Source organism: Prinia subflava, chromosome 9 (assembly GCF_021018805.1).
Source record: "Prinia subflava isolate CZ2003 ecotype Zambia chromosome 9, Cam_Psub_1.2, whole genome shotgun sequence".
Taxonomy (NCBI): domain Eukaryota; kingdom Metazoa; phylum Chordata; class Aves; order Passeriformes; family Cisticolidae; genus Prinia; species Prinia subflava.
In genome coordinates this window covers 32,172,494-32,199,744 of record NC_086255.1, presented here as the reverse complement: position 1 = coordinate 32,199,744, position 27,251 = coordinate 32,172,494, and the positions used below count along the sequence as shown (strand labels likewise).

Genomic DNA, 27,251 nt, shown 5'->3' with positions numbered 1-27,251 from the left:
CCGGCGGCGCGCCGCGCGCACGCGCAGTGCACAAGACGGAGCGGGGAGCGGAGCGTCCCGCGCATGCGCAGTGCCCTTGCCGCCTCGCCATGCTGCCGCTGCCGCCGCGCCTTCAGCTTCTCCTCCGTGAGGGGCTCCCGCCGCTCCCTCAGGATCCGCCATCCCCGCGGCCCGCTCAGCCCACGCCGCCCTTCACCTTCGCCCCCCGCCGCCTCCACCTCGGCCCCCAGCACCCGTTGTTTGAGGTGAGGCGGCCCCGCGCCCGGCGAGCCCCGCGGGGCCGTGTGGGGGCCGCTCCCGGCGCGGCCCCGCCGGAGCAGAAGGGTTTGCGCTGTGTTTTGCAGCCCTGCCCGCCCGCCCACTGCCGCTCTCTGCTCCTGTCTAGGATGGGGACGTGCACAGGCACCTCTACCTGCAGGGCGTCCTCACCAGCCTCGAGGAGGTGGCCGAGAGACCCAAGTAAGTGAGGCGCTCTCGTCGCCAGCGCGGCGGGCGAGCTCTGAGTCCGCCTGGCGTGGAATCAAGGAAAGGTTTGGGTTGGAAGGGTCCTTAAAGATCATCTCGTTCTTCCCCCCTGCCATGGACAGGGACACCTTTCACTGTCCCAGGCTGCTCCAAGCCCTGTCCAGCCTGGCCTTGGACTCTTCCAGGGATCCAGGGGCAGCCACAGCTGCTCTGGGCTGCTGCCGCTGCCACAGCTCCAGCCGGGAAGGATAAGCCCGGTGGAGAATCTTGGTCTTGTTCTTGTGTTTAAAATCTAGGAAGTACTTCTGAGTGTTGTGTGAGGTTCACCTATGGATGCCTCTTGAAAAAGCCTTGGCACAGAACTGTCATTCACAAGTGCAACTTTTAGGTCCAACAGTTAATTTATTACCTTGTGGCTTGTTTATTCTTCACTGAAGCACCATTTAACAGGAGAATGATCTAGATTATCCTGAAGCCATAATGGTTAGTAAGTTTCCAATGGCAAATTAGTTCCCAGCTGCCAGCACCATCATGATCTTCGTTCCCTTGCACCTGGCATTTAATTTTAAGTATTAGTCACAAGAAATGCCCCAAGTATTGTGGCTGCAGGTGTGGCTCTGGTGGAAGGTGTCCCTGCCTGTGGCAACGGGTTAGAATCAGATGAGCTTTGTGGTCCAATCCAACCCAAGCCATCGTGGGATTCTCTGGTCCAGTCCTCCAGAGGGGATGTTTGCAGCTGAAATTGGGGCTCTAAATTAGCCTGGATGTCCTGATTTCCCTGCAGGGTGTCCGAGTTCAGCTGCCACATCTCGGGGTGCAGCCAGGTGTTTGACACTCTGGAGAGCTACGAGCACCACTACAACACCCTGCACAGGAACGTCTGCTCCTTCTGCAAGCGCTCCTTTCCCTCTGGCCACCTCCTGGATATCCACATCTTGGAGTGGCACGACTCCCTCTTCCAGATTATGGCCGAGAAGCAAAATATGGTGAGCTGCCATGCCCAGCCCTTGCCTGGCGGTTGGTGTGCACTTGGTTTTTTTTTCCAGTTATGTCTTTTTGTCTTTCTCCTCCCTGCCTTTCAGTACCAGTGTCTGGTGGAAGGCTGCACGGAGAAGTTCAAGAGCAGCAAGGACAGGAAGGATCACTTGGTGACCGTGCACCTTTATCCTGCTGACTTTCGTTTTGACAGGCCCAAGAAGGTGAAGAGGTAACTGCAGAACTCCTCTCCTGTCCTGCCAGGAAAGTGTGAGGGAATTGGGATTGTTCAGCCTGGAGAGGAGAAGCTCTGAGGTGACCTAATTGTGGCCTTCCGGTGCCTGAAGGAGCTGCAGGAAGGGGAGAGACTCTTTCCAAGGGATGGAGGGACAGGAAAAGGGGTCTGGCTTCCCATTCCCAGAGGGCAGGGTTACACGGGGTATTGGGAAGGAATCCATCCCAGATGGACTCATTTCCTCAGGAAGTACCTTTGATTTCCTAGGCTCCGGGCTCACGTGGCAGCTCCTGAGCCAGGATGTAAAATTGTGTCTCTGCAGTGGCTCCAAGCACACGAGGTGTCCCCTGGAGCAGGGCGCCAGCGTGCCCATGGATGTGAGCGTGGAGGAGCAGTTCCAGGTGAATCCCGTGGAAGCAGGGCCTGAGGAGAGCATGGAGATCTCTCAGGCTGCAGCCAGCCCCGGCCCCTCGCTGCCAGAGAAACGGCTCTACAAATCCAGGTCTGTGCACAGCCTCTGGGGCACAAGGGGCTGGGACCACCCCATTTACAGCCCTTTGCAGGACCCTTTGGGCTGTTCTGTGCTGAAGATAAAACAGGCAGGAATCCCATGTGTGCTTCCAAAGGCTTTTTTGAAAGAAGGGGGTGTAAGGAAGAGCAGAATGTGGGTGTGCTGTGGAAGCTGTGCTTGTCTGCCCGCCTGATCTCTTCCCAAGGAATTGCAGGATGCTGCTTCTGCTCTCCTGCTCCTCATTATCAACAACTGCAACTGCCCAGGTGTTACATTTGCTAACACACCTCGTTGTAAAGAGGCCTCCAGGACAGGGATGTGCAGAGTACACAGGAAATCCAACCTGTTTTTCATATTTGGTGATTTATATGTCCTGCTCCTCCCATAACCCTGCTCTTCCCACTCTGGGAGCTTCAAATGCCCCACAGAGCATTAAGCATGCCTGTTAATTAACGTGGATTAAAGCCTGTCTCCCTTTCCAGGATCCCATCCACAATTTGCTTTGGACAAGGTGCCACCCGAGGGTTTAAAGGACCACGGAAGAAAGTCTGAAGGTCAGTGCAGCAGATCTGTGCAAGATGAGCAGGCATGGAGCCAGTGCCACCAGGGATGTTTCCAGGTCCCACTCCATGGAATAAACCAATTAAAGCTCTGCCAGCATTTGGGCACGGGTTCCTGATGTCATACAGAATGGGCACCACCTGACTGAGCTAAGAATCCTCGAGATTTTGGGAAGGGGAACCCAGAAGGTGTGGTGAGGTGTTAAGGAAACTCCTGCAGCTGAGGCTGCACAGGACCGGGTGTTTCATTTTTTGCCTCTTGGAGGTAAAAAAAAGATTCAAGAAGTTACAAGATGACAACATGACTGTATGGAAGCTGGACTCAGAGAGAAAAGAAAATGGAGGAAAAAAACCCTTGGTCTGAGTTCTGACTTTCTCCATCTGGCTGAAGTCTCCTCTGCATCCTGGCACCTGCTCTGAAAGGTTTGCCTGGGCCAGGAGAAGCATTTTCACAGGGAGTTAAAATAAAGGGACTTCCAACCAGGTGAATAAATAAAAGGAATTTTTACAAAATTGCTTCATAGACAAGCGTTATTTTGAAGCCCAGGCAGAGTCAAGATGTGTGGAATGAACCTCCCTCCCTTTGCTGCAAATGCTGCCAAAATCAGGTTGGGATGGAGGTTGTTTTCCCTGTTGCCTTTCCTTTCCTTTTTAATCTCATCCTCCTGGAAAAACCTGGGAACTCAGAGCTGCTGGTCTTGGGGTCCTGGTGAATCCTGCCACTCAAAAATTGTGCATAAGGGCTAAAAAAATGAGGTTTCTGGAACAATGTTGATCCAAGAAGCTTAGGATCTATAATTGCATGTTTTCCCTTCCCCCTCTCTGTGAGGAATAGAAGATCAAAGGGGCTTTGAAAAATCCTTGCAAATGGGAGCAGGGAATGATGTTTACGGAGATGTAGGAGATTTCACAGTGAGTTTAAAAAAGCTTTGCCCTGTTTAAAACTCATCCAGCTTGTCCAGCCCTAATCCCTGCTCCGTGGGCTCTGCAGAGTGCTGTCTTCAGCAGGCAGACCCTGCAGCCACACAAGGACATCTGGCAGCAGGGACCAAAACCCATTTCCTAACGCTAAAGCCCCGAATGAAGCCTTTTTCCCAGCCTGGGATCCCTGGGAAGGGGCAGCAGCCCCACGCTCCTGGAGCTCCTGCAGGCTTTGGCGTGGGATGGTCCAAAGGCCAGGCAGAGCGCACTCTGCCCGTTCTTGTGTGTTCAGCTCCACCAGTTCTGACCTGGGAATTGCTTTTTCCCAGAGTCCAGGGTCAGGGAGTGCCTGCCCTTGTTACTGGGATCCAAAGTGAAGTTGCAGGTACACCCTCAGGGCTCCTGACTGGCTCTCTTCTGGGCCACCAGCCTTTCACAGAGCCCATGGGCAACAAAGTATTTCCCAGCTGGCCAGTGGCTGTCAAAAATCCTTATTTCAAGCCAAATCTTGAATGTCCCATCTCTCCAGAGATCGTGCAGTGGCAGGAAGACAGGGACACTACCCTGGAGAGCCCAGGGGTGCATGGGGTGCCATCTCCCTGAGCAGCAGGACCTGGATCCACCCGGTGCCACCAGGGACACTGGGATGGGGGGCAGCAGGACCCGAATCTGCCCAGTGCCACCACAGGAGGGGCAGCAGCAGGACATGGATCCACCCAGTGCTACTAGGGACCTGTGGGATGGGTGACAGCAGGATCTGGATCTGCCCAGTGCCACCAGGGACAGGAGGGATGGGTGGCAGCAGGATCTGGATCCACCCATTGCCACCAGGGACCTGTTGGCTGGGTGGCAGCAGGGCCTAGACCCACCCATTACCACCAGGGACCTGTGGGATGGGTGGCAGCAGGACCTGGATCCGCCCAGTGCCACCAGGGACCTGTGGGATGGGTGGCAGCAGGACCTGGATCCGCCCAGTGCCACCAGGGACACGTGGGCCGGGCAAAGTGCGAGGCAGGTGTGGCAGGAGGCAGCCATGGACAGGTAGGTCCCTGCCAGCCCCAGGGCATGAGGGGTGGGCAGGGGGGTGCTGAGGTTGGGGAGGAGCTGTGGGCATGGGAACGGGGCTTGTGCCACCACGTCTGTGCCATTGATCCCTTCTCCACCTGAGGGCCATGGGGCTCTGCAGTGTGACCGTCCTGCTGGGCACTGCTCTCCTCCTGCTGGCACCCGGCAGCACCCAGGTGAGCCCTGCCCCAGCCTGCCCTCCTGCTGCCCCCTCTGATGGGGGCACCCACGTGTGACCCGTGCCCCCCTCGGGACCCCCTTGTCTCCCCACAGGCTCTGAGCAGCTCCAGGTGGAAGGACCGGGCCCCGGAGCAGGATCTGCCTGAGGAAATGTAAGAGGTGCTCACATCTGGCTTGCAAAAACCAATAAAGCAACACCCCAAAATGGAAAGTGTTTGAGGGGGGAATAAATCCCCCTTCTTGCTTTGTGCCCTCCAAAATTAAAGGGCTCCCTAAATTAAAAGGCTCCCAAAATTAAAGGGCTTCATCTCCCTTCCTTCCTGACTTATGTAAACTCCCTGAGCATCCAGTTGGTTTCTCTATTCCTTTTGTGGAACAAATAGTTAAGTTAGCCCCTTTGCATGCCGAGATCCTCACTGGTGCTTCCTGGGGTGTGGGGAATCTCAGCAGGGTCCCTGCACTCCTCTGGGGTGGGATTCCCCTGGGACAGGGTGGCACTTGGCAACCTTTCCTCGCTGATTTGGTTCCCCTCCTCCAGCATCCTGGGCGTAGGAGCCATCGAGCCGTCCGAGGAGGATGAACCGGGTGTAAAGGTCTTCTCCAGCAATGCCTGGGCCAAGAGAGGCCCACCCCAAGTCCAGGCAAGACCAGAAGAGGATCGTGACCACCTCCAGCACCCCCAGGATGGTGCCAGGGAGGCCAATCCCCGTCTGCCATTCTGGATGCTGGCCCTGAGGGTGCAGAATGGCCCGGAGGAGGATCGTGACCACCTGTACCACCCCCGGGATGATGCCAAGGAGGCTGACACCTACAGGCCACCCCGGATGCTGGCCCCAAAAGTGCAGAATGGCCCGGAGGAGGATCGTGACCACCTGTACCACCCCCGGGATGATGCCAGGGAGGCTGACACCTACAGGCCACCCCGGATGCTGTCCCTGGAGGTGCAGAATGGCCCGGAGGAGGACCGTGACCACATCTACCACAGCTGAGTGCAGATGTGTCCGGGCTGTGAAATGAGGAGTGGGAGCTTAGAGCTTCCTGGGAAGATTTGCCCCTTCCTACCCAGCTTTGACCCTCACCAATAAACCCACTCCCCTCTGCACGTGTCCTGGTGGGCTCCTCATTACTGGCAGAAACCTGCTGCTAATTGCAGGGCCTCCAAACCTGCAGGACCTCCCTCAGGATTACCCCAAGGCGCCAGGCAGGACGAGGATGATGCCCTGGGACAGGAGACTCAGCCAATCATCCCGGCCTCAGTTCAGCCCAGGTGAGGCTGAGGCCAGGCAAACTCAGCACATGGGTGTTGTGCCCCAGAAGGTGCCACAGGCTGTCCCCTTCCCAGGGAACACACGGACCCATGCTCCACAAGGCTGCTCTTGGCCAGCCCAGCATCAGAGAGCAGTGTGACGGAGCGTGGGGGGGGCCCAGTGAACCCCAACATTGCCCAGCTACAGCAGGACCTCGCAGCAAGGATGCCCCATCTCCCAGCAGCACCTAGAAAACCCTTTAATAGCGACGGCAGAGGTGGTCCCCACTTCTGGCTGTCACCCCAAGCATGTACTGCTTGCTGACGGGTCCCAGTCCCCTCTGGGGGGTAAGGCAGGGGGTGGAGGGGCTGCAGGAGGCCATGGGGACCTGCACCACCCCAGGGACCTGCCCCTCCCGGGCTCAGCTGTCGGTGAAGTTGGCCTTGCGCTTCTCCACGAACGCCGTCATGCCCTCCTTGCGGTCACTCTGGGACAAGCAGAGAGGTGAGGTTCAGGGGGCTGCAGCGGCCCCGTTACCCCTCATGCCACGGGGCTGATCCCCCTACTCACGGTGGCAAAGGTGGCGTAAAAGAGGCGCTTCTCTGTTCTGTTTCCTTCTGTCAGCGTCGTTTCAAAGGCTGAAAGCAAGGGAGAAGTTGGGGAGACCCCTCTACCTGGCCTCGCAGCCCCCCCAAGGGGTTCCCAGTTGGCCCCCAGCCCCTACCAGCATTCACTGACTCCTTTGCCATGGCAGCCACCAGCTTGGAGTTGCTTGCGATCTTCTCAGCACAGGCAATGGCTGCATCCAGCAGCTTCTCCACGGGGTAGACCTTGCTGACCAGACCTAGGACGAGCAGTGGGACGTGGGGGGATGGCTCCCTGCCAGACCCTGCAGTGCTAGGGCTGTCCCATGGCCATACCTGCCTCCTTTGCCTCCTTTGCTGAAATCCGGTCCCCGGTGAGCACCATCTCCATTGCCAGCGACTTCCCCACCGCCCTGGTCAGCCTCTGTGTCCCGCCGGCACCTGGGGCATTTAGGGAAGGGAGAGGTTTGGAGAGGGATCCCTGGCTGTCCGCAGCCCAGCTGGGATGGAAGGCCCTGGCAGATGCCTGCTGCTCACCTGGGATGGTTCCCAGCAGGATTTCGGGTTGCCCGAACTGCGCCTTCTCCCCGGCGTAGATGATGTCGCACATCATGGCCAGCTCGCACCCGCCTCCCAGCTGGGACAGGGGAGGCACAGATGGCTCAGGGGGTGCCAGGGTGGGGACAGGGGGTGCAGGGGGATGTGCGGGACACTCACGGCGTAGCCATTGACGGCGGCGATGATGGGTTTGCGGACAACGGAGACCTTGTCCCAGCCGGCGAGGAAGCCGCTGTTGTAGCACTCCTGGAAGGTTTTATTCTGCATCTCCTTGATGTCTGCGCCAGCTGCAAAGGGAAGTGCAGTGGGACACCAATCCCTCCCAAATATTTGGGGTGAGCAGAGCCCCCTGTCCTACCTGCGAAGGCTTTCTGGCTGCCGGTGAGGACGATGGCTCCCACCTCCGGGTCGCTCTCCATGGCCTCCAGCGCCCTCCGCAGCTCTGCCATGAGCCCCTCGCAGAGCGCATTGAGCGCCTGTGGCCGGTTCAGCTGGATCAGCCCCACGTTCTTCTGTGCTCCCGTCTTCTGCACCAGCAGGTACTGGAATGCGGCCCCTGCCCGCCACACCAGCACTGGCCCGTTAGCCCAGCGGCTGTCGGGCACCGGGCCGGCCCCCGGCCACCCTCGGTAACGCCTGGCCACCGTCGCTCCTTGCTATTTAAAGGCGACCTTGATGCCAGCGGTCACCAGCAGCCGGCGGGACGTCACCGGGAGCACGGCTCGGAGGAGCTCCCAGTGCCACCCCAGCCCGCGAAATGCAGCCCCGTGAGCAGCCCATGCTGGGACAGCGTGCGTGGTCCCGGACCCAGTGCTGGGATCCGGGGCATGGTCCAGCGACCCCGGCGCTGGGCCCCAGTGCCAGTGCCCTGGTATGCAGTGCCACTGCCCATACATGGCGCAAGGCCCCGGTGCCCGGTGAAGGGCTCTGGAGCGCAGCTCCGGAACCACGTGCAACGCGCTGTGCTCGGGCCCGGAGCTGGGACCGTCCCTTCTGCTGGGTCCCGGTGCCCGGGGCCGTGGCCCTGGTGCACAGCCCGGGGACTCCGTGCCCGGCGCTAGGTCCGTACATGGAGCAGTGACCCGGTGCCGTGGCCTGGTGCGCAGCCCAGGGATCACGTGCAGCTCGATGGGCACACGCCCGCCCGGGGCTACGACCGTGCCCGGTGCGGGGACCCGGTGTCCGGCGCTGAGCGCGGCCAAGCCCACCCACCCGCGGTGCCCCCTGGGTGCCCCGGTGCTCACCGGCGCTGCAGCCCCGTGCGCCGCAGGGGGCGCGGAGCGGCGGCGGGAGGCGCGCTCGGGGCAGCGCGGCGGCGGCGGCGGCGGGGCGCAGGAGCGCTCGCAGCGGGGCGGCCATGGCGGAGCGCGGAGCGAGCCCCGCCCCGCCCCTCCCGCCGCCGCCCATTGGTGCAGCCGGCCCCGCCCCGCCAGACGCCGCTCCCATTGGCCGAGGCGGGGCCGGGGGCGGGGCCGGGACCCCCGGGCCGTGGGAGGGGGCGCGGGGCCCGAACGCCGCCCCGAGCGGGGGTCCCGCCGTGCTGCCCGCGGGGCCCGGGCGGGGCCGGGGCGGCGGGGAGTGGAGGCTTAGAGGCGCCGCGGGGAACGGGGAGAGAAGGCGAAAGGGCGAGGAGGGGGGGTTTCCCCGCCGCCCCCCGCGCGGGGAGTGGGGGGAGTGCGGGGGGCGCGGCGGGAGCGCGGCAGCGGGAGCACGGCCAGGGAGGAGTGGAGAGGAGCGGAACGAGCCGGCGGCATCCCCGCGTCTGGTGAGCCCCGCGGGCGGGGAGGGAGGGGCGGGGGTGTGAGTGTGCCCCGCGGCCAGGTGTGTGCGAGGCCAGAGAAACGCGTGGGTGCGAGCGTGTGCGGGAGCGTCAGCCCCACGGCTGTGCGGAGCATCATCCATCCCCACGGCTGAGCGGGAGCATCATCCATCCCCACGGCTGAGCGGGAGCATCATCCATCCCCACGGCTGTGCGGGAGCGTCATCCATCGGCACGGCTGTGCGGAGCATCATCCATCCCCACGGCTGAGCGGGAGCATCATCCATCCCCACGGCTGAGCGGGAGCATCATCCATCCGCACGGCTGTGCAGGAGCATCATCCATCCCCACGGCTGAGCGGGAGCATCATCCATCCGCACGGCTGTGCTGAGCGCGCGTGTGCGAGTGTGTGCCGGAGCATCATCCACAGGGGCGTGCGGGAGCGTGCGTGTGCGGGAGCATCATCCACAGGGGTGGGGGGAGCGCGTTTATGCAACGCGCGGCTATCTGCGTGTGCCGTGACACACGCGCGAGCGGGACTCGTCGGTGCGCGGTCCGCCCGCGGCCGGGCGCGGCTGACCGGCGGGGCTCTCCCTCCCTCCCTGCGGCAGGTGCGGGATGCGGCGGAGCGCGGCGGCGTGCTGGGCGCTGGTGCTGCTGGCCGCCACCTTCTGCGACACGGTGGGCGGCAAGGGTGGGCGCGGCGGCGCCCGGGGGGCGGCTCGCGGTGCAGCGCGGGGGGCGGCCCGCAGCCGGCCGAGGGCGGCCGTGCCCCGGTACGGCTCCGCCGGGGCGGCCCTGCGCGTGGCGGGGGCGGCGGCGGCGGGAGCGGCGGCCGGCGTGGCGGCGGGGGCGGCCCTGCGCCGGGCCCGACTGTCCGGAGAGCTGCAAGCGGGAGACGGCGCCGAGTACCGCGACGGCAACTGGACGGCGGCCGCCAGCGCCTGGACCTCCGCCGCGCCGTCCGGGACCCCGCCGGGCCGGGCGCTGCCCTGGCTGTGCCCGCTGGCCGCCCTCCTCCGCCGCTGATGGATTTCGGGGGACCTGACTGTGCCCGGTGCACCCACGACGCCGACGGGACCGGCCGCCCCCACCGGGGCTGAGCCCCACGCCCCGGCCGAGCAGCGGCTCCGGGGCTATGGCCACCCACCGCCGGCGGGGCAGGACCCCCGCGGAAGACCCTCCACCACCACCCCTCCACACCGAGCCAAACTCTGCCGGCTCGGACACCCCTCCGCACCGCGCCCCTGTCCGTGGCCTCGCCGTGTCCGGAGGCCGAGGAGGCGACAATAAAACTGGGCGAAAGCACGTGTGGCTGCATGCGGGGCGAGGGGCGGGACCCTGGGATGGCCAGCGCCCGGCCCCTGCCCACGCAGGCTTTATTTCGGGATGGAGGCTCCAGAGCAGGCCAACACCACCGCGGGGAAACTGCTCCCGGGCAGTTTCCAGGTGCCAGCCGGGGGCACCAGCCCTGCCCCAGGCTCTCCGGGGCGGGCACAGCTCTCCATAGGAGCATCACAACAGCGACACCACAGGGCATCCTGTCCCTGCGGCCTCTTGCCCAAAACAGGGGCAGCCCTGGCAGAGCCTTCAATCACACACCATAGCTCCCTGCTGAGGTGTCCCCGGCCCCATGGGGCACCAGGGTGTCCCCAGTCCACACGGCTGCGGGCTGTGCCTGTGCCGTGACAGTCTCAGTCCAGTGTCACCCTGCCCAGGCGTCCTGCTCGGAAGTCCCGCAGGAACTCGTAGGCAGCAGCTGGGTAGTTGAGCATCATCATGTTGACATTCCCTGGAAATGGCAGTGAAATGGCAGTGGATACAGGAGTGTCAGCGCAGCCGGGAGCTGCCCTGGCATCCCCAAAAATCCCAGCCCCTGCAGCACCCACCTGTGCCTGTGAGCACCTTCACCCTCTGCGTGCGGCCCTGGCTGAGGGCCACGTGCTTGAGCAGGGGCTCGATGTGGTCGCAGGGCTGGCCCAGCCCATATCTCTGCACGTACCTGCCAGAGGAGATGGCACTGCCTGGCACTGGCACTGGCACTGCCTCCCCCCAGATTCCCTGGGGACGGCATCTCCATCAGCCCACGGGACCCCTCCCTGCTTCCCTGCCAGCTCACCTAAACTGCTGCTGCTTGTTCAGGGCGAACAGGAGGTAGTCGGCCATGACGTCCTCCCCCACCAGGTGGTCACGGATGGCGCCTGGAAAAGAGGGTCAAGCCCCAGCCTCCCTAAGCCCTGCTGAGCCCTGGCCACCCCTCTTTCCACACTGGGGGAGCGCCCCTGGCCACAGCCTCCAGCTTACCACACAGTGCCAGCTTCATGCCTGTCTCCACGTCCCCCAGCCTGGGGGGCAGCACGCCAGGGGTGTCCACCAGGTACATCAGGGGCTGCTCACACACCTGGCACGGGGAGGCAGGGCTGCTAATCAGCACCACACGGCCAATGAGCCAGGCACTGAGCTCAAGGTCTGGCTGCACAGGGGACATGACAACCCTCCAAGAGCAGCTCGGGGAGCCCGGAGGTGTCCCGGACGCAGGGACGGTACCTGGATCCTGGACAGCACTGCCTTGGTGATTCCTGGCTCGCCCCCCACCGCGGTGGCTTTGCCTGGGGGGACAGGCACAGTCAGGGACACATGTGACACTGTGCCTCCCTCCTCCCCGAGCCCTGGCCCCGTGCAGAAATACCCTTCTTGAGGTGCAGCCTGCGCAGGGAGTTGATGAGCGAGGACTTGCCCACGTTGGGCACGCCGATCACCAGGATGTTGTGCTCGGAGCTCTGGAAGCCAGGGAGACACAGGCAAGGAGCAGCTGGTTACCAGGCACCCACCCCTGCAGCTGCCACAGGGCAATATCCCAGTGTTTGGTGGCACTTCTGGCATGTGTGGGAGCAGCCTCGTGCCCTGGCTGGAGAGGAGGGTGACCCTCCCTCTGCTCTGCACTGGGGCAGCCTCACCTCATGCACTGGGGGCAGTTTTGGGGCACCACAACATAAAAGATATGTAAAGCTGTCATAGAGTGTCCAAAGGATGGGGAAGGGTCTGGAGGGTCACACAAGGGCTAGCTGAGGTCATTGGATTTGTTCAGCTGGAGCAGAGAACACTGAGGTCACACTTCACCAAGGGCTGCAGCTCCTCCTGAGGGCAGCTCTGATCTCTGCTCTCTGTGACATGGACAGCACCCAGGGAACAGCTGGAGCTGTGCCAGGGCAGGGTCAGCATGGAGATCAGGGAAAGGTTCTTCCCTCAGAGGTGCTGGCACTGCCCAGGCTCCGCAGGGAATGGGCACAGCCCTGAGCCTGCCAGAGCTCCAGGAGTGCTTGGACAGCGCTGCCAGGGATGCCCAGGGTGGGGTTGTTGGGGTGTCTGTGCAGGGCCAGGAGTGGGACAGGATGGTCTTTGTGGGTCCCTTCCTTCTTTGTGGCTATTCTGTGACCCCCTGTGCACGTGTCTCACCTCGGCCCTGTGGTAGCGTGGGCCGTCAGCCACCAGCCTGGCAACCATGGGGACAACCTGCAGAGAACAGGGACAGGGCTGCCACTCTGTGCCCTGCCTGGCAGCAGCCACTCACCTGGTGACACTGTGCCAGCAGGATGTGCCCAGTGGGGGCTGAGCAGAGGGTTTGGGACGTGGAAAGGGAGCAGCCAGCTGGAGCACCGAGGGCTCTCCATGGGGCTGGGAGCTCCCCAGGGAGCAGGGCTGGGCTGCTGCCCCACTACCTTCTTGACATTGACATCACGCTGGCAGTCAGTGAAGACCACGTGCGAGCACCCCTGCTGCCTCAGCTGCTCCAAAACTGCCTGCAGGGGACAGGAACAGGCACTGCTGTCACCTGCCTGTGACACCACCGCTGCCCCCCGCCCGGCCCCGCCCCGGCGCTCACCGGCTGCCGGCGGGGATCAGCCAGGTCCATCTTGTTCAGCACCAGGACGTGCGGGCGGATGCCCAGCGCCTCCTGCAGCGCGGGGTTACGGCCCGACAGCGGAATGTGGCTGCGCTAAGGACAGTGACTGAGAGCGCGTACGGGGAGAGGGACGGAAAGGAGGTGGAGAGGGGCAGGGGTGGTCTGGAGGGACAAGGAGGAGGTTTCCCCGGCAGCTCTGGAGGATATTCGAGCGTCGTGCACCTCCACGAGGCAGTCGGCGCGGCGCAGCGCCAGGCGCATCTGCCGCAGGCCTGCAGCACACGGCACAGCCCGGCGTGAGCGCGCAGCGGGCGCTCGAGGTGGGGGGAACTCGATCCGCCGCGCTGCCGCCCCTCACCTTTCGCCATGTGCCGCGGGAACCACGAGGCCACATCGCGGCCGCCGAACTCGAAGCGCTCCCGGAACGCGGCCGGGCCCGGGCCCGTCCCCGCCGCCCTCAGCGCTGCCCACACCCGCATGGCGGCGGCGCGAGCCGCGTCACTTCCGGCGCGACCGGAAGCCGCCTCAGGAACAGCAATGGCGGAAACGCCGCCGGCACCACCGGGGCCTCTGGGGGGCTCGGCCGCACCTCCCGGCGGCACGGGGAGCGCCGGGGCCCGCGGGGGGCACGGAGTGCCCCCCGCGGGCCCTGGCGCTCCCCGTGCCGCCGTTTCTGAGTCTCAACCCCCTCGCCCATCCGCCCCTCAGCCCACCCCGGCGCCCACCCCGCGGCCAGGCCCGACGCAGGACCCGCTGGACGACCCCCGCTACACCATCTCCAGCACCAACTGGTATTAAACCGACACCGCAGCCCCCGTGGAGCCACCCCCGCCGCATCCATCCCGCCACGGAGAGGAAGAAGCCGCCGGCGCGGAGGTTTCTCAATAAAGGAGACACAAGGGCAAAGCACCGGGCTTTATTTTGCTGCGGGGACGGGCGCCTGGAAGAGCTGGTTGAGGCGCTCGGCCTCTCGCCACCCCGACAGCAGCGCCCCGTGGGTGGTGGAGTAGAAGGTGCGGTGCGTGGCCTCGCCGGCGAAGAGGAGCTGCAGGGGCTGCGGAGAGCGGGCGGTGAGAGAACAGCCTCGCCCCCGCGCTCCGGCACCCCGCGACCGCATTAAAACCCCACAAATGGGCACTTCTCCCTTCTCTAGGCACCCGCGCCGCGCCCTGAAGCGGCTGGGAGGAGCCGCCCGTCCGCGACTCTTGTGGAAATACCCCCAATCCCCGTGGAGCTCAGCGGGTGACCCGAGCAGAGGGTCAGCACTGCCGCCTCCCCGTGCTCCCGGAGTGGCCTGGCCCCACCCCCGCCCGCCCGCCCGTCCGTCCGTCCGTCCGTCCCCGGGGCTGAACCCTCACCCGGGGGTCGCGGGGGTCCTCGGGCAGGGGCTGTGCCAGCACATCGATGTCGTCCCCCGAGCTGCCCACGGCCACGTAGCTGTAGGAGCCGCGGGTGTAGGGAGCGCTGTGCCAGCGGGACCGCAGCACGCTCCGGGGCGCGGGCAGGGCGGGATTGCCTGCGGACGGGGCGTGGGGTAGGATCGGGGAATGCCCCACGGCGGTGAGCGGGAGGGCGGGGAGCGAGGGCGGGGCGGGCACCTGTCATGGTGCGCAGGACGTGGGTCATGGCGCCCAGCACCTCGGCGTCGCTCAGGGTCTCCATGTGCTCCGACTCCTTCCCCGCGATGAAGCCGCACAGGACGTGCCCATGCCTGGGGGAGAATGTGGCGCTCAAAGCTGCCGCCTCTCCCCGTGCCCAGCAGGGGCCCAGAGGACGCCCCGAACCCCCGGCCACCTACTGCTCTGGCGGCTGCAGCACCACGAATCCGATGAGCTTCTTGAACCAGTTGGCCTCCAGGTCGGCGCTGGGCTCCTCCAGGGGCGACTCGTCCTCCCACACCACTTCCAGGAGCTGCTGCTCGGGCTCCCAGAAGGGCTGCTCGAACTCCAGGAAGATCTTGTTGTTGGTGCCAAAGCCCAGGTTGCGGATGGCCTGCGCTTTCCGCTCGGGAAGGGGCGGCTGGAAGAACTCCTGGTGCCGTTCCTTGAGGAAACCTGCAGCCGCCAGTTTGGGCAGGCAACGGGGCAGCTCTCAGCTCAGCTCCTAAATGGTGTCTGAGATGCTCTCACCTCCCCAAACCCCTTTCCAACCTCTTCCCGGTGGCAGAGGGGAGGCTGGGAAGGGGTTTAGGCGATCCCTCCCCTCCACTTGCCCGTCTCCAGCCGTGCCAGCCGCTCGGAGGGGACGGGCAGGGCAGGGGGAGGTGTCGGTGTCCTCACCCAGCGGGACGGTGACGATGACGTGGTCAGCAAGGAAAGCATCTCCGTCCTCGCACTCCACCCGCACGGGGAAAACCCTGGCATCGTCCCCTTCCTCACGGAAGGACCCTTGCCACTGGATGGTCCTCACTGCCTTGTTGAACAGCACGGTGCCCTCGGGCAGCTCCGAGAGCAGGCGCTCGGCCAAGCTGCTGTAGCCGCTGTGGGAGGAGTCACCGCTGGGGACGGGGCGGCCCCCGGAACACCGCTCCGCGTCCGCTGCGGAGCGCCGCGCTTACCCTGGGAAGGTGCAGTCCAGGCCGGGCAGCGACACGTACTCCCCGAAGGGCTCCAGCCCCACCAGGTCCATGCTGTGGGTCCCGCTGATGCAGCACTCCAGCTTGAGGCAGGCGGCCAGCACGGCCAGCTGGAGCTGCCGGGCACCCTCCTGGCCCCCCGCCATCGTGGGCACGGTCCGGGCGATCTCTGCCCGCACGTACTGGCCCACGCTGGGCCACGGTGGCTCCTTGGACCCCTGGAAAGCGCGGGTGGAGGCCAGCAGGGCGTAGAAGAGGTCGCGGGCTTCGCGCACTGCCTCGGGGTTCAGCACCTTCCCCGAGCTGCCGTAGGTGACGGACGGCATCGGGGGGTGGCCGCCCGCTTCCACCTGCTGGTTCTCCTCCCGGGCGGCCTCCGGGCCCAGCAGGCCGTAGCGGGAGGCCAGGCAGAACACGGGATTTCCCGGCGAGGGGCCGTGGATCCAGTGTGCCCCCATCTCCGCCAGCCCCGACGCTGCCGGGAGGGAGGGAGGGACGGGGAGCGGGTCAGCCCGAGCCGTGCCCCTGCAGAAGCCCTCGGGGCGCGGCCGTGCCCCCGGAAAGGCCGGAGCCGGCGGGCCCGCCGCCACCCGGGACCGGCTTCCCTTCGATCCCCGCGTGCCCACGGGACCGGCCACCCCCGCCACGTGTCCGGCCCGCCCGGGACCGGCCCCACGGGCCGGCGGGCCGCCCGCAGCTCCCGCATCCCGGCACAGCCGCCCCCGGCCCGGGCCCGCCCCCCGGTGCCGCCCACCCCCTCCCGGAGCCTCCCCCGGCCTCCCCGCCCGTACCGAAGGGGCGGGTGCAGACGCGGCCGCCGGCGCGGCCCGCCGCCTCCAGCAGGCGGAGGGAGCCGTGTCCGCGGAGCCGCTGGGCCGCCCCCAGCCCCGCCAGCCCCGCGCCCACCGCCACCACCCGCCGCCCGCTGCCCTCCATGGCCGCCCGCGCCGGCCGGTACCGCCCTCCGCCGCCGCCGGCGCCGCCCGCCGCCAACGGCACCGCCCCTGGAGCCGCCCGAGCCGCGGCAGGCGGGGAAGGAGGGAGGCAGGGATGGGTGCCCCTGGGTCCCGGCGTGGTGATGAACCGGCTGCCTGCACCCATGGGGGGGCAGGAGGAGGCCGCGGTGGGAGAGGGGACCCCTCCTGGAGTGGGGAGCCCTGGGACCACCTCCCCACGCTCCTCCTCTCACCATTCTGCCCCTGCGCAGCCACTTTATTCCGTGGCTGGCCAGCCTGGCCAGGTGGAGAGGCAGTGGCTGCTCAGTGTCCCCCGGTCCCGCCACACACATCCCAGCACTCCTGCCCACCCGCGATTCCCAAACCTTCATGGGTACAATAAGACTCTCCATTCCCAACCCTGTCTGGTGGGTCTTTTTTGCCAGCGAGCATTCCTGTCACCTGCCCAGGGGTGGGGTAGGGTACTGGGATGTACTGGGATACTCCCAGTGGGACCCTCAGAGAACTCACTGTGCTACCCGGCTCTACCAGCTGCCTATGGGGTTACTGTGTCCCTGCTGGCATTGGCAGCTCCCCAGAAAATATTCACATGCAAGGAGGAGCTGGGGCTGTCAAAGCATAGGCTCCTGAAATCTCTTTTGAGTATTTATTTTGGAGGGATTTTCCCGACTTCCAGGTTTGCAGCAAGCAGCACGGTGGGATGGGCTGGGGACATCAGCCTGGCAGCAGCTTCCTGGAGGGATGGTGGCCCTGCAAGCCAGCCCAGGGCATTTGGGGTCACCAGCTCCCAGGGATGAGGGATGATCATTCCCAGTGTCTTGGTGCTGAGCCAAGCAGCCATTCCTGGGACCTCTGGCCCCTGAGTCCCAGCCCAAACAATGTGGGCAGGTGCCTGGCTTGGCCCAGATGGAGACTTTCCGTTTCCCTGGGGACTTCTCTCAGGGGAAAATGTTCTCCAAATCCAACCTGAACTCCTCTGGGCTGCAATCTGAGGCCAGAACCCCTCATTGCATCCCCTGTTGCTGCTGCCAAGAAGGGTTTGGCCTCATCCATCCCCTCCATTCCTTTGTGTGCCACGGCTGGGGGGCTGCTCTCAGCCTGTGCCCCCACAGCCAGACTCAACAGGCCCAGCTCCCTCCCACCTCCGCATAGGCTGGGTGCTGTAATCCACAACCCACAGGGCAGCCACTGAGGGGTCCCCCTGGCACAGGGTCAGCACCATCATTTTGGGACCCTTCCAGCAGGGCTGGTGGTTCCTGCCTGCTCCGGTGCCTCGGCTGATCCCGGTGCTGCCCTCCCAGCACGGTGCCACAGGTGCTTGAGGAGCTCCCAAGCAAGGAGGAGAGACCCCAACCACCAAAGGATGCGTGGAAAGCACCATCACCACAAGCGTGTCAGGCCAGCAGGGAGGAGGGGACAGCAGGGAGTGTCCCACCCCCTCCTCGGGCTGAGGGACAGGGGCCAGGCCACCGGCGCCTCCCCGGGAGCCGCCGCTCTAGCGGGAGCCCTCCATCAGCTTCAGCATGCTGCTGTAGAGGCGCCCGGGGGCGTCCAGGCCCCAGACGAAGTCCCAGTGGTTCCAGTCGGGGATGTGGGTGTAGGTGACGAGGTGGGTGATGCGGGGCAGCAGCAGGAGGACGTCCCTCCTGTCAGCTGCCCAGTCCTGCCCTCCCGACCACACCGCGGTGGGCACTGGCATGTCCTCCACGCGGTACAAGGGCGGGGTGTCCTGGGGGGACACGGGGGGCTCTCAGTTGGTCAACCCCTGCAAGCCATTCTGTCCCTGCACCACCCTGGACAGAGCCCCTGGCAGCACCTCCAGCTGCCAGCACTGCCCCTGCAGCTCCTACCTGGTGGTACCTGGCTTGGTTCTCCCTGCCATAGTCAAAGGCTTTGAATTCTCCAGATTTTGTCACCTGGGAAGAGAGGATGGGTCTGCTGTGGGAGGCCAGTGAGTGTTCCTGCGTGGGTCTCGCATCCCCCGGCCCCCTGGAGGCACCTGTCATGAGAGGGTGCTCAGAAGGGGCTTGTGTCAGTCCCTGCCCTCCATCTGCCCATCTCCAACCATGCCAGCTGCCTGGGGACAGGCAGCACAAGGAAAGGGCTTGGCATCCTCACGCGTGGGGCATTGCAGGAGGAGATGGCATCCCTGCCAAGCCAGGCTTTCTGCCATTTTTACCAGGGTGGTTTTTCTACCTCTGGCTCCCTGCCTGTCTCTGGCCATAGGGACAAACCAAGGTGTTGTATGTAACTCCTTGGCTGCCCAGTGCCATGATCTTCCCTCTGAAATCCTGCTCACCACCAGCTGTGTGTGCAGGGTGCTGCTGCAGTTCCTTCAACAGCCTGATCATCCTTTTTCAGCTTCCACAACCTGTAATTTGGCTCTGCAAGGAGCACATGGGTGGGGTTCTCCAGCCTGACCCCGTTTCCAGCAGGGCCAGTGCAGAAGCTGCAGAGTCAATCTCCAGGGTGTCCAGGATCCCTTTGGACAGGGGGAGATAGTGTTGGGTCCCCCTTTTCTGCCTCATCCAATCCCCCCAGCCTCTCCTTGGGCTTCTACCCACCAGCACCATGGTGTCCCCAAGTTCTGCTTTGGTGACTCCTGGGGGTCTCAGCATCCTCCTGTGGCCTCCCCACCCTGTCCCTTGTCCTGCCTGGCACAGCATAGGACTCACACTGTGGTGTCCCCTGGTCTTCAGAGGCACCAGGGCAGCTCATCCTGCATCCAGCACCTCTTCTAATTTTTTGCCTTTACTTTCTTGGGAGCTGCCAGTGTCCGAGATCCCTTCACTCTCAGTGAAGGGATCATCCCAGGGGTGAAGCATCTGTGTGTCAGGGGTCCTACCTGGGCCCAGTGGATGACGTTTTTGACAGAGGTGCCATCCGGATAGTGAGACGTGTACACATCCAGCCGTGTCTGCAAGGAAACATATCCCAGCTGTGGTGGCTTTCCAGCGGATGGGAGTGGAGTGGCAGCTGCCAGGCGTTTCCCAGAGCAGCCACTGCTGAGTCACGCTGTCTGAAGAGCTGGACCAGGTTCAGGAATATAAATTTCATTAAAAACCAATTGCTGTGAGGCAGTGTCGGGAGGAGAGTGATGGGGATGAAGGATGAGCCCCATGAGACACCTTACTTGGGCTCAGGGGCTGCACCCAAGGCCTCAGTGACTGCCTGAGGTCACCCAAAGGCTGCTTCAGAGCAGGGGCTGCACCCCAGGGTGCTTGCAGTGACAGGCAGTCCTAATTCAGAGGTGTTGTCGAGGGCCACCTGGCAAGAGAGAGCCTGGGAGGTTTTCCTGTCCCAGGAGAAAAAGCATCTGGCAGAGGGACACGTGTTGCCCATGCTTGCTGTGAGCACTGGGGCGAGTGGCTGTGGCAGGCTGGGCAGGGTGGGCGGCAGGACAGCGGGACCCTCGTCCCCACTGGGATGGCACACCCACCATGTTGAGGTTCTTCTCGTTGTGGCCACCCAGCAGGAAGAGCAGGCTGGCGCAGGGCCTGTGCAGCAGCGTGTGCCTGCACAGCTCCGGCAGGAACCGCCACAGCTTCTTTATCCGCAGGGACGCGTCCGTTCTGCCGAGCAGCAGCTGCGGGAGCAAAGGGCGACCTGCAGTTCCTGCTCTTCCCTCCCTGCAGCCCAGCCCCTGCACTGCCCCACCATTCCCACTAAAGGGAATATCCAGGAGTCAAGCCTGCTGTCCCCCGGCCCCACAGAGATGTGTACAGCTCGGTGCAGGGGTTGATGCTGACTGAACGCACACCAGGGAAATCAATATTCACAACTCTCCTCTTTCCCCCCACCTCCCCCAAGCACTGGATCTGTTTTTCATGGAATCAACACGGCAAAGCTACTCTTTTACAGGTGTTTAGCCTAGGGTCCCTGCAAGTGCCCCCATATAAGGACCACATTTATCCTACAGATGGAAAAAAGACATGCTCAACAAGGCTATCCAGGACTGTATGTGCACCTGAATTGTGTCTGTGCCAACAAATCAGCAGGAATTGACTGTTTTCTGCTGCATCAGAGAGCCCCAGGGCTGTGTTTGGGCATGATCCCTTCTCTAGAACCAGTCAGTTTTGGGGCAGGAGGGCGTGGAATAATCCCTTACCGGAATCATCCTGAGCTTGCTGTCCAGGAGGAGCTGCATCTTCATGACTGGGCTTCTGGCGTGCTTGGGTACCACTACTGGAGCCAGGGCAAAAAACATTTTGACTTTCTGAGCCAGTTCGGGCATGGATGAAAACGCAATAAACGCTGAGAAAACAGAAAAACAACCTCAGACTTGCTCTACCTTTCCTCAGATGCTTAACCCGAGGGTTCACTTGGACCCAGGTCTGTTTAATTAATTATCTCCACTGGGAAATCTGGGCTCTCTTGCCACCATCCCGCTAAATGTTGGCCCAAAGGGAGGCAACGCCTTTATTCCCTTGGCTGACCGGGCACTTCAGCGCCTGTTGAGCCCCTCTGCTTCCTGCTGGCAAGCACCAAAATGAAGTTTTCCAAGTGAAGGTGGTGGGTGACCCCTCGGAACGCACCAGTTGTGCAGCCCTGGGAGTAGCCAACGTAGTGGAGCTGCTTCTGCCCCGTTTTCTGCAGCACAAAGTCGATGGCGGCCGGGAGGTCGAACATTGCCATCTCGTGGAAGCTGCAACACAGGAGGTGGGTGTTGGCTATGAGGCAGCAACAGGAGGGCAAACTTATCTTGAGCTGCCTTGCATTGCCCAGCTTTACATCTGGGGCTGATTGTCCAGGAGAAAATTCCTGGCATGGATCCCTCCTGCCATGGCATCGTCCTCCCCTGAAAGGGCTTAGTCCCCCCATGGCCGTGGTGAGCAGTAAATCAACTTGTGCAGAGCTTGGCCAGCATTCCAGTGCCATACCCAGCTGCTCTGCAGACCCAGAGCTGGCTCCCACCAGGTTTACAGCAGAAGCTCTTCTCCTTGGGATGCTCCTTCCCAGAGGGAAATGGGACTCTGGTTCCTGCCATGAGCCTGTTGGTGGGATGTGGTGAAAGGCAAACCTGCTGTGTGAGGTTTTTCTAAAATCCTCTTTATGAGCCTGAGGATTCTGCTCTGAAGATCAGCTCTGGAGAGGCAGTAGCACCTTAAAATGGGGGTACAAGGGGCAACAAGGTGTAAGAGCAGGCGAGGTGGCAATGACACTTGTGAACATCTCAGTGGTGTCCCCGTGGGCGCCCCCGAGGCAGGGCTGATGTCTCTGTGTGTCCCCTGTGCTCTCAGGAGCTGCAGGGATGTGCTGGCACCGTGTCAGCAGGCAGGTCTGCTCAGGTGCCTCCATCCTCCCCGGGGCAGGCTGTGCCAGGGGTTAGGTGCTCTGACTTGCCTGCTCGGAGGCACCCACCTGTGCCTAGAGCTCGGTGACAGGCAGAGAGCACCACCAGGCTTTTGTAACGCGCTCCAGCCCACCTGAAATCCCAGAACTCCTCCTGGTCAGCTGAAAGGTGCTGGTGTCTCCGGGACCAGCTTGTCCCCCGGCTATTTCCCAGCCACACGTCATAGCCAGAGTCTGCCAGTATGAAGCCAAGGCTGTTGTTAGCCAGATTTTCCACCCAGTGGCTGCCTTCTCCAAATATCCCGTGCTGGAGAAACACGACTGGCTTGGGCCCTGAGTGCAAAGGAAACAGCACATCTCACTGGACTTGATTCTCTACATTCACTCGCCCCAAATTAAGGCCAGTAAAGCCTCCTCCCTGCACTGCCAGAGGACGTGCAAAATGTGCATTTTGATTTGTTCTGGTCTTACAGCTTTGCGTGTAAATTGGAGAAATCCCACAGATTCAGTGTTTTTGCTTTAACAACGACTATTCCCCCAGCCTGTCCAGGTTCATCCATTCCCCTGCTTACATTCAGGGCTTGTTATTTTTGCTGGCTCTGAGTGAACTAGAGCTGTACCTCTGTTCTTAGGCTTTTGTCTCCCATGAGGAATTCTGTTCAGGTGGATGTAGTAGCCATCACGAGTCAGGACTTCATGCTCCTCACTGGGGTACCCTCTGTGGCAGATGATTTGGCTCTGGGGGAAGAAAAACCCAGGTGGGAAACTTTCCATAGCGAAGGTGCTTATCTGACTTGAAGAGCACACCACTTGGTAAAACTGAAGTTCTGGGACATGGCTTTGCCCAGGCTGTCTCTGGATCAGCTGAGGACTTCTTGTGACAGAGGATGCTCTGTCCAAACCCCACCCCAGTGATCTGCCCAAGGGAGGGGGAGATGCTCAGCCGTGGGCGGGAGGGGAGCTGGTGGCTGCAGGGCTCGAAATGGTTCCAAACACCATGATTGAAACAGAAAGGATTTATTGACACCTCACCCCACTGGCACCGATTTCCTGAGGGCAGCACGTGTCACACCAGGCTCCCAGCTGATGTGCCGGGCAGATAAGGTGGTGGGGCAGATGGAACCTGCCGAGCTGGGCTGACTGGAAGGGCAGTGGGATAAACCCCGTAGGATTCATTGCAGGACTCCTGAGGCACTGCCTGAGCTGTATTTATGCTGGAAACTCCACAAATTGGGGAGTTTCCTCCTGGTAAAATCCAGCTGTGGCCCTGCCCTCACGTTGCTGTGTGCTCCCTTTGCCACGAGGTTGGCAGGAAAGATTAAATGCAGCAAATTTCCCACGTTTTGGGTCCCACTAAACCCGGCTTCAGAGCATCCCAGGGACACTGCTCTGAGCGATTTGCTGCAGCTGAAGGAGAGAAGCCATGCACAAACTTCTACCCTCTGGGGAGATATCTGATCAAATCCAGTCTGGGATCATCCCCATCTCTAACTGCCCTGCTGGTAATTGCACTTAATTCTGCTGGGAGGAGGAGCTTGTTAATGATGGTGTGGAGGCAGCGTCATATTGCAGCAGCTCAAGAACACCAGCCCTCCCCATGTGCCCTCCAACCCCCTCTCTCCTCCAGCTGAATGTGCCAAAGCCTTCACACGGGAAATTCAAAGTTCTCCTGACTTACAACGTTCATGAGAGCCTCAGGATTCAGAGCCTTTTTCTGCTGGGTGGAATCTTGGGAGCTCGTGGGCGCTTGCAGGAAAAACAGGATTGCGATGAACAGCCACATCGTGTGCCTGTGCAAATCACAGTAACAACAGCAAAAATGATGGTAATTACAGTGATAACAGGAACAGCAGCAACAAGAATAACAGCAGCAAAACCAGTAACACCGATGCTGTTGTTGCTATCGTTGTTGATTACTATTTTTACTAAAATTGATATGAATGTTTCTTTCTGCGTGGTTATGATGGGTTAAGTTCCTCATGTATTTGAAGATCATAGGTAATTTTCTGGGCCAGGAAAGTGGAGGGAATTCCCAATTTCAGTTTTCTTTGCAGTCTACATGAGAATTTTTTATACTCCTCTGTATAGACAGGGGCTGGTACTAGTCAGGAGCCTTTTACATATTTTTGATGGCAAGAAGAAGAGAACCAGCTGGGCAAAACAAGAACTAAACCAATACCATGGGGCCAGTTGTCTCACAGAGGAAATTCATCTAAAGGGGGAGTTTATACCATGGAAAGGAACACGTTTAGTGTGGCTGGGCTATGACTATGTCTATACTTTTTGTGTTTTTCTATTGCTTATCTTTTGTATCCAAAACCCACTGTAAGCACAAGGATCCTATAAACTAAAATTGGTAGAGCCTCATAGGAAGGCTGTTGGTTAAACAAATGTAGCCTGAAAAATCCCAGAAACCTTTTTGATCACCTTAGATGCTCCTGAGCTGAGCAGAGGCCTATTTTTAATATACACTGTTAATATTTTATATGATTTCTAATGTTTTGCCAGGCTCACAAGAGGGAGAGCTTAAGTCCATCCCAGCATCATGAATTGTGAATTGCTCTCTGCCTCCCTCCTTCTGCTCCCAGCGGATCTCCCGCACCACGAGACTTTCCTACCCTCTGAAATATTCCCAGCAAACCTCCCTGTGGTGTCACCAAGATGCCAGTTAAGACTACAAAAAAAAAAAGAAAAAGAGCTCCAAAAGGACACAGACCTGAGTTTTTCCTGGAGGAAAATACGTCACAGGCAGACCCCACGGGTGCGTCTGACCAGGCTGGTGGTGGCCGTGCTGCTGGTGGCCCTGTCATCGCCAGAGTTAAAAGGACCAGGCTGTGTCAGAGCCCAGCCACGCTGGCCCCTGCTGTCCCTCCTCACGTGCCCTCCAATTAACAGATGTGTGCTGATCACTCCTGTGGCCCCTCCCTCCATGTGGCCGTGACTTTCATGCTTGCAGAGGATTGCGCTCCCGGACGCAGCCGGATTGGTGCGCTGAGGAATTCCAGCTATGGAGTTGCACCTTAAGCTCATGATAGCCACGGTTAAAAAAACCCAATAAATAAATAGCCAACAGCTTTTCCTTGTAAAGGGTCATTTCCCAATTCCCAGGGTAATTTCCTGTCTCCCAGGGTCATTTAGAAGAGCTCCTGGTGCAACAAAAAAGCTTGGGCTCTCCCATCTTCACAAAGCCTCCTCCCCAAGGACAACCGAGGACAGGTCAGGCCTCACTACCTGCCTGGATGGGAGACACTTTGTCATTCCACCCCTTGTGAAAAGCGACAGCAAGGTCCAAAAGTGTCCCCTTGCTAGCAAGGGGCAATTTGCCAAAGCTTTGCAGGGCTTTCTGGAAGAGCACTGGGCTGAACGTCCCTTCTGGAAAGCACCAAGCTGAAGGTCCCTTCTAGGAAAGCTCCAAGCTGAAGGTCCCTTCTGGAAAGCACCAAGCTGAAGGTCCCTTCTGGAAAAGCACCAAGCTGAGGGTCTCTTCTGGAAAAGCACCAAGCTGAAGGTCCCTTCTGGAAAAGCACCAAGCTGAAGGTCTCCCCAGCAGCCAGTGGTGCAGGGCAGAGCTGGTGCAACACCCCTGCCTGGCCAGGGCCAGGGGCATTACACCGAGCAGAGGCGTTTGTTCCCCACCCGCAGCCCGTGGCCGCCCAGCCCTACCTTGGCAGCCACCTCGAGGCCCCAGCCCGTGGTTGGCTCTGCTGGAGCGTGCCTGCCCTGGCTGAGGATTCGGCTGCCTCCCAGTGCTGCTGCCAGCCGTGGTGCAGGGGAGGAATGCGAGTTGTGAAACGCAGCCCCAGCACAGGCGTGCGTTGCTCCATCGCCGCGCCGTCGTTTTCTGGCGGTGTCACAGCTCTGTGGTGACACAAAGGGGCTGTGTGGGCGCTCTCCTCCTCATGGCAGGCGTGGCCAGAGCCTTCACTCCTTCAGTACCTTCTGCACCTGTGCCTGCTCGGGGCTTTTGGAAATGTCTTCCCTCACCTGTGAGCGCAAAAATCCTACTACAAAGAGTCAGGGAGTCGTGGAATGGAACCCATCCAGGTTGGAAGGACCTTAAAGCCCATCCATTCCCACCCCTGCCATGGGCAGGGACACCTTCCACTGTCCCAGGCTGCTCCAAGCCCCAAAGTCCAGCCTGGCCTTGGGCACTGCCAGGGATCCAGGGGCAGCCACAGCTGCTCTGGGCACCCTGTGCCAGGGCCTGCCCACCCTGCCAGGGAACAATTCCTGCCCAATCTCCCATCCAGCCCTGCCCTCTGGCAGTGGGAAGCCATTCCCTGTGTCCTGGCACTCCAGTTCCTGATGCAGGGTCCCTCTGCAGCTTCCCTGGATCCCTTCAGGCCCTGGAAGGAGCTGTGAGGTCTCCACACACCCTTCTTTTGTCCCAGCAGAGCAGCCCCAGCTCTCCCAGCCTGGCTCCACAGGGGAGGTGCTCCAGTCCCCTCAGCAACTCCATGGCCTCCTCTGGACCTGCTCCAACAGCTCCATGCCCTCCTTGTGTTGGGGACACCAGAACTGTGCACAGGTGGGGTCTCACCTGAATTCCCCCTCCCCTGCTGCCCCACGCTGCTGCTCCACTACCCATTCTCTACTGGAGGTACTAAGCAGTCGTGATAATAGTGATAAAATAATAGTAATACAGGTTGGAAAGGCAGCAGAGACTTCTGTGACATCCTCAGGCTGTGGATCGAGGCCATGGGAGCAGTGTGTCAGTGTGAGGTGAGTGATTCAGCACCTGGAGTTACTCTACCTCTGATGGAAGGAGAGAAGGTGCCAAAAAAAAAAAAGCAGCTGGATTTTTACAGAGGAGCTCTTGTGTAGCTTAGTCAAAGAAGAATGAAGACCTTTGAGGGCCTGAAGGACACTGGGTTTAGATGGGATATTGGGCAGGAATTGTTCCTGGCAGGGTGGGCAGGCCCTGGCACAGGGTGCCCAGAGCAGCTGTGGCTGCCCCTGGATCCCTGGCAGTGCCCAAGGCCAGGCTGGACTTTGGGGCTTGGAGCAGCCTGGGACAGTGGAAGGCGTCCTTGTCATGGCAGGGGGTGGAATGAGGTGATATCTAAGGTCCCTTCTGACCCAAACCACTCTAGGATTCCACGATTCTCAGAGGGGTGCGTGTCCAGGTGGGCTGGTCAAGGTGGGACATGGAAGGCAAAGGTTTCCAGCCAAGTCATCCATGGGCTTCCTGGGCTCTGCCCGAGGCCCAAACCCTGCATTTTTCTCTGGGGCCCTTAAGAATCAAAAGCTACATCTGCTGGTGGGGCCTGTTGCTTCTGCCTCTTGTTAGCCTCACACTTCACAGACTTTAGGCAGCATTGCTGCTGGATGCCTTTCATGTTCTCCTCTGAGGCATCACAGGACTGCAACCCCACCTGCTGCTGCCACAACAGGAAGAGAATCAGCCCTGGGATCAGCCGTGTCCCCACTGCCACCGCACGGGTGCAGGTCTGCTGCTGCTGAG

The 27,251-nt window shown here is 61.4% G+C and overlaps 7 protein-coding genes across 9 annotated transcripts; 3 read left to right on the top strand and 4 right to left on the bottom strand.

The window, feature by feature from the left end:
* The first annotated feature begins 35 nt into the window (after positions 1 to 35).
* Positions 36 to 3,251, top strand: ZNF511 (zinc finger protein 511). Of its 2 annotated transcripts, XM_063406178.1 has the most exons (6): positions 42 to 245; positions 386 to 459; positions 1,250 to 1,451; positions 1,548 to 1,672; positions 1,998 to 2,177; positions 2,669 to 3,245. In XM_063406178.1, the coding sequence occupies exons 1-6, from the start codon at positions 90 to 92 to the stop codon at positions 2,736 to 2,738; spliced, it is 807 nt and encodes a 268-aa protein (XP_063262248.1). In that variant the 5' UTR covers positions 42 to 89; the 3' UTR covers positions 2,739 to 3,245. The 2 variants fall into 2 exon arrangements, with proteins under 2 accessions (XP_063262247.1, XP_063262248.1); XM_063406177.1 differs by having other exon boundaries at positions 36 to 245; positions 1,998 to 3,251.
* A 1,350-nt stretch (positions 3,252 to 4,601) lies between these two features.
* Positions 4,602 to 6,269, top strand: PRAP1 (proline rich acidic protein 1). Its single transcript, XM_063406179.1, has 4 exons — positions 4,602 to 4,708; positions 4,836 to 4,908; positions 5,006 to 5,064; positions 5,451 to 6,269. Exons 1-4 carry the CDS (start codon positions 4,701 to 4,703, stop codon positions 5,899 to 5,901), a joined length of 591 nt encoding a protein of 196 aa, XP_063262249.1. The 5' UTR covers positions 4,602 to 4,700; the 3' UTR covers positions 5,902 to 6,269.
* Positions 6,270 to 6,394: 125 nt separating this feature from the next.
* ECHS1 (enoyl-CoA hydratase, short chain 1) lies at positions 6,395 to 8,707 on the bottom strand. The gene is made up of 8 exons (XM_063406173.1): positions 8,546 to 8,707; positions 7,660 to 7,857; positions 7,461 to 7,588; positions 7,281 to 7,380; positions 7,080 to 7,184; positions 6,884 to 7,003; positions 6,730 to 6,797; positions 6,395 to 6,646 (listed from the first exon to the last, which is right to left on the bottom strand). The coding sequence occupies exons 1-8, from the start codon at positions 8,658 to 8,660 to the stop codon at positions 6,581 to 6,583; spliced, it is 900 nt and encodes a 299-aa protein (XP_063262243.1). The 5' UTR covers positions 8,661 to 8,707; the 3' UTR covers positions 6,395 to 6,580.
* A 210-nt stretch (positions 8,708 to 8,917) lies between these two features.
* Positions 8,918 to 10,288, top strand: SPRN (shadow of prion protein). Its single transcript, XM_063406180.1, has 2 exons — positions 8,918 to 9,066; positions 9,672 to 10,288. The coding sequence occupies exon 2, from the start codon at positions 9,679 to 9,681 to the stop codon at positions 10,087 to 10,089; it is 411 nt and encodes a 136-aa protein (XP_063262250.1). The 5' UTR covers positions 8,918 to 9,066; positions 9,672 to 9,678; the 3' UTR covers positions 10,090 to 10,288.
* Positions 10,289 to 10,370: 82 nt separating this feature from the next.
* On the bottom strand, positions 10,371 to 13,481 carry MTG1 (mitochondrial ribosome associated GTPase 1). 2 transcript variants are annotated; one of them, XM_063406174.1, is made up of 11 exons: positions 13,323 to 13,481; positions 13,172 to 13,236; positions 12,944 to 13,048; positions 12,780 to 12,860; positions 12,517 to 12,573; positions 11,750 to 11,840; positions 11,608 to 11,669; positions 11,365 to 11,461; positions 11,180 to 11,261; positions 10,950 to 11,062; positions 10,371 to 10,852 (listed from the first exon to the last, which is right to left on the bottom strand). In XM_063406174.1, exons 1-11 carry the CDS (start codon positions 13,441 to 13,443, stop codon positions 10,755 to 10,757), a joined length of 972 nt encoding a protein of 323 aa, XP_063262244.1. In that variant the 5' UTR covers positions 13,444 to 13,481; the 3' UTR covers positions 10,371 to 10,754. The 2 variants fall into 2 exon arrangements, with proteins under 2 accessions (XP_063262244.1, XP_063262245.1); XM_063406175.1 differs by lacking the exon at positions 13,172 to 13,236 and having other exon boundaries at positions 12,944 to 13,057; positions 13,323 to 13,458.
* A 383-nt stretch (positions 13,482 to 13,864) lies between these two features.
* On the bottom strand, positions 13,865 to 16,805 carry PAOX (polyamine oxidase). The gene is made up of 7 exons (XM_063406172.1): positions 16,331 to 16,805; positions 15,522 to 16,014; positions 15,244 to 15,443; positions 14,763 to 15,018; positions 14,563 to 14,675; positions 14,323 to 14,480; positions 13,865 to 14,018 (listed from the first exon to the last, which is right to left on the bottom strand). The coding sequence occupies exons 1-7, from the start codon at positions 16,638 to 16,640 to the stop codon at positions 13,881 to 13,883; spliced, it is 1,668 nt and encodes a 555-aa protein (XP_063262242.1). The 5' UTR covers positions 16,641 to 16,805; the 3' UTR covers positions 13,865 to 13,880.
* Positions 16,806 to 17,705: 900 nt separating this feature from the next.
* LOC134554960 (lipase member M-like) lies at positions 17,706 to 25,635 on the bottom strand. Its single transcript, XM_063406169.1, has 11 exons — positions 25,451 to 25,635; positions 24,504 to 24,590; positions 23,466 to 23,577; positions 22,408 to 22,525; positions 21,922 to 22,120; positions 21,031 to 21,140; positions 20,604 to 20,749; positions 19,935 to 20,081; positions 19,341 to 19,412; positions 18,346 to 18,411; positions 17,706 to 18,224 (listed from the first exon to the last, which is right to left on the bottom strand). Exons 3-11 carry the CDS (start codon positions 23,568 to 23,570, stop codon positions 17,991 to 17,993), a joined length of 1,197 nt encoding a protein of 398 aa, XP_063262239.1. The 5' UTR covers positions 23,571 to 23,577; positions 24,504 to 24,590; positions 25,451 to 25,635; the 3' UTR covers positions 17,706 to 17,990.
* Positions 25,636 to 27,251: the final 1,616 nt, after the last annotated feature.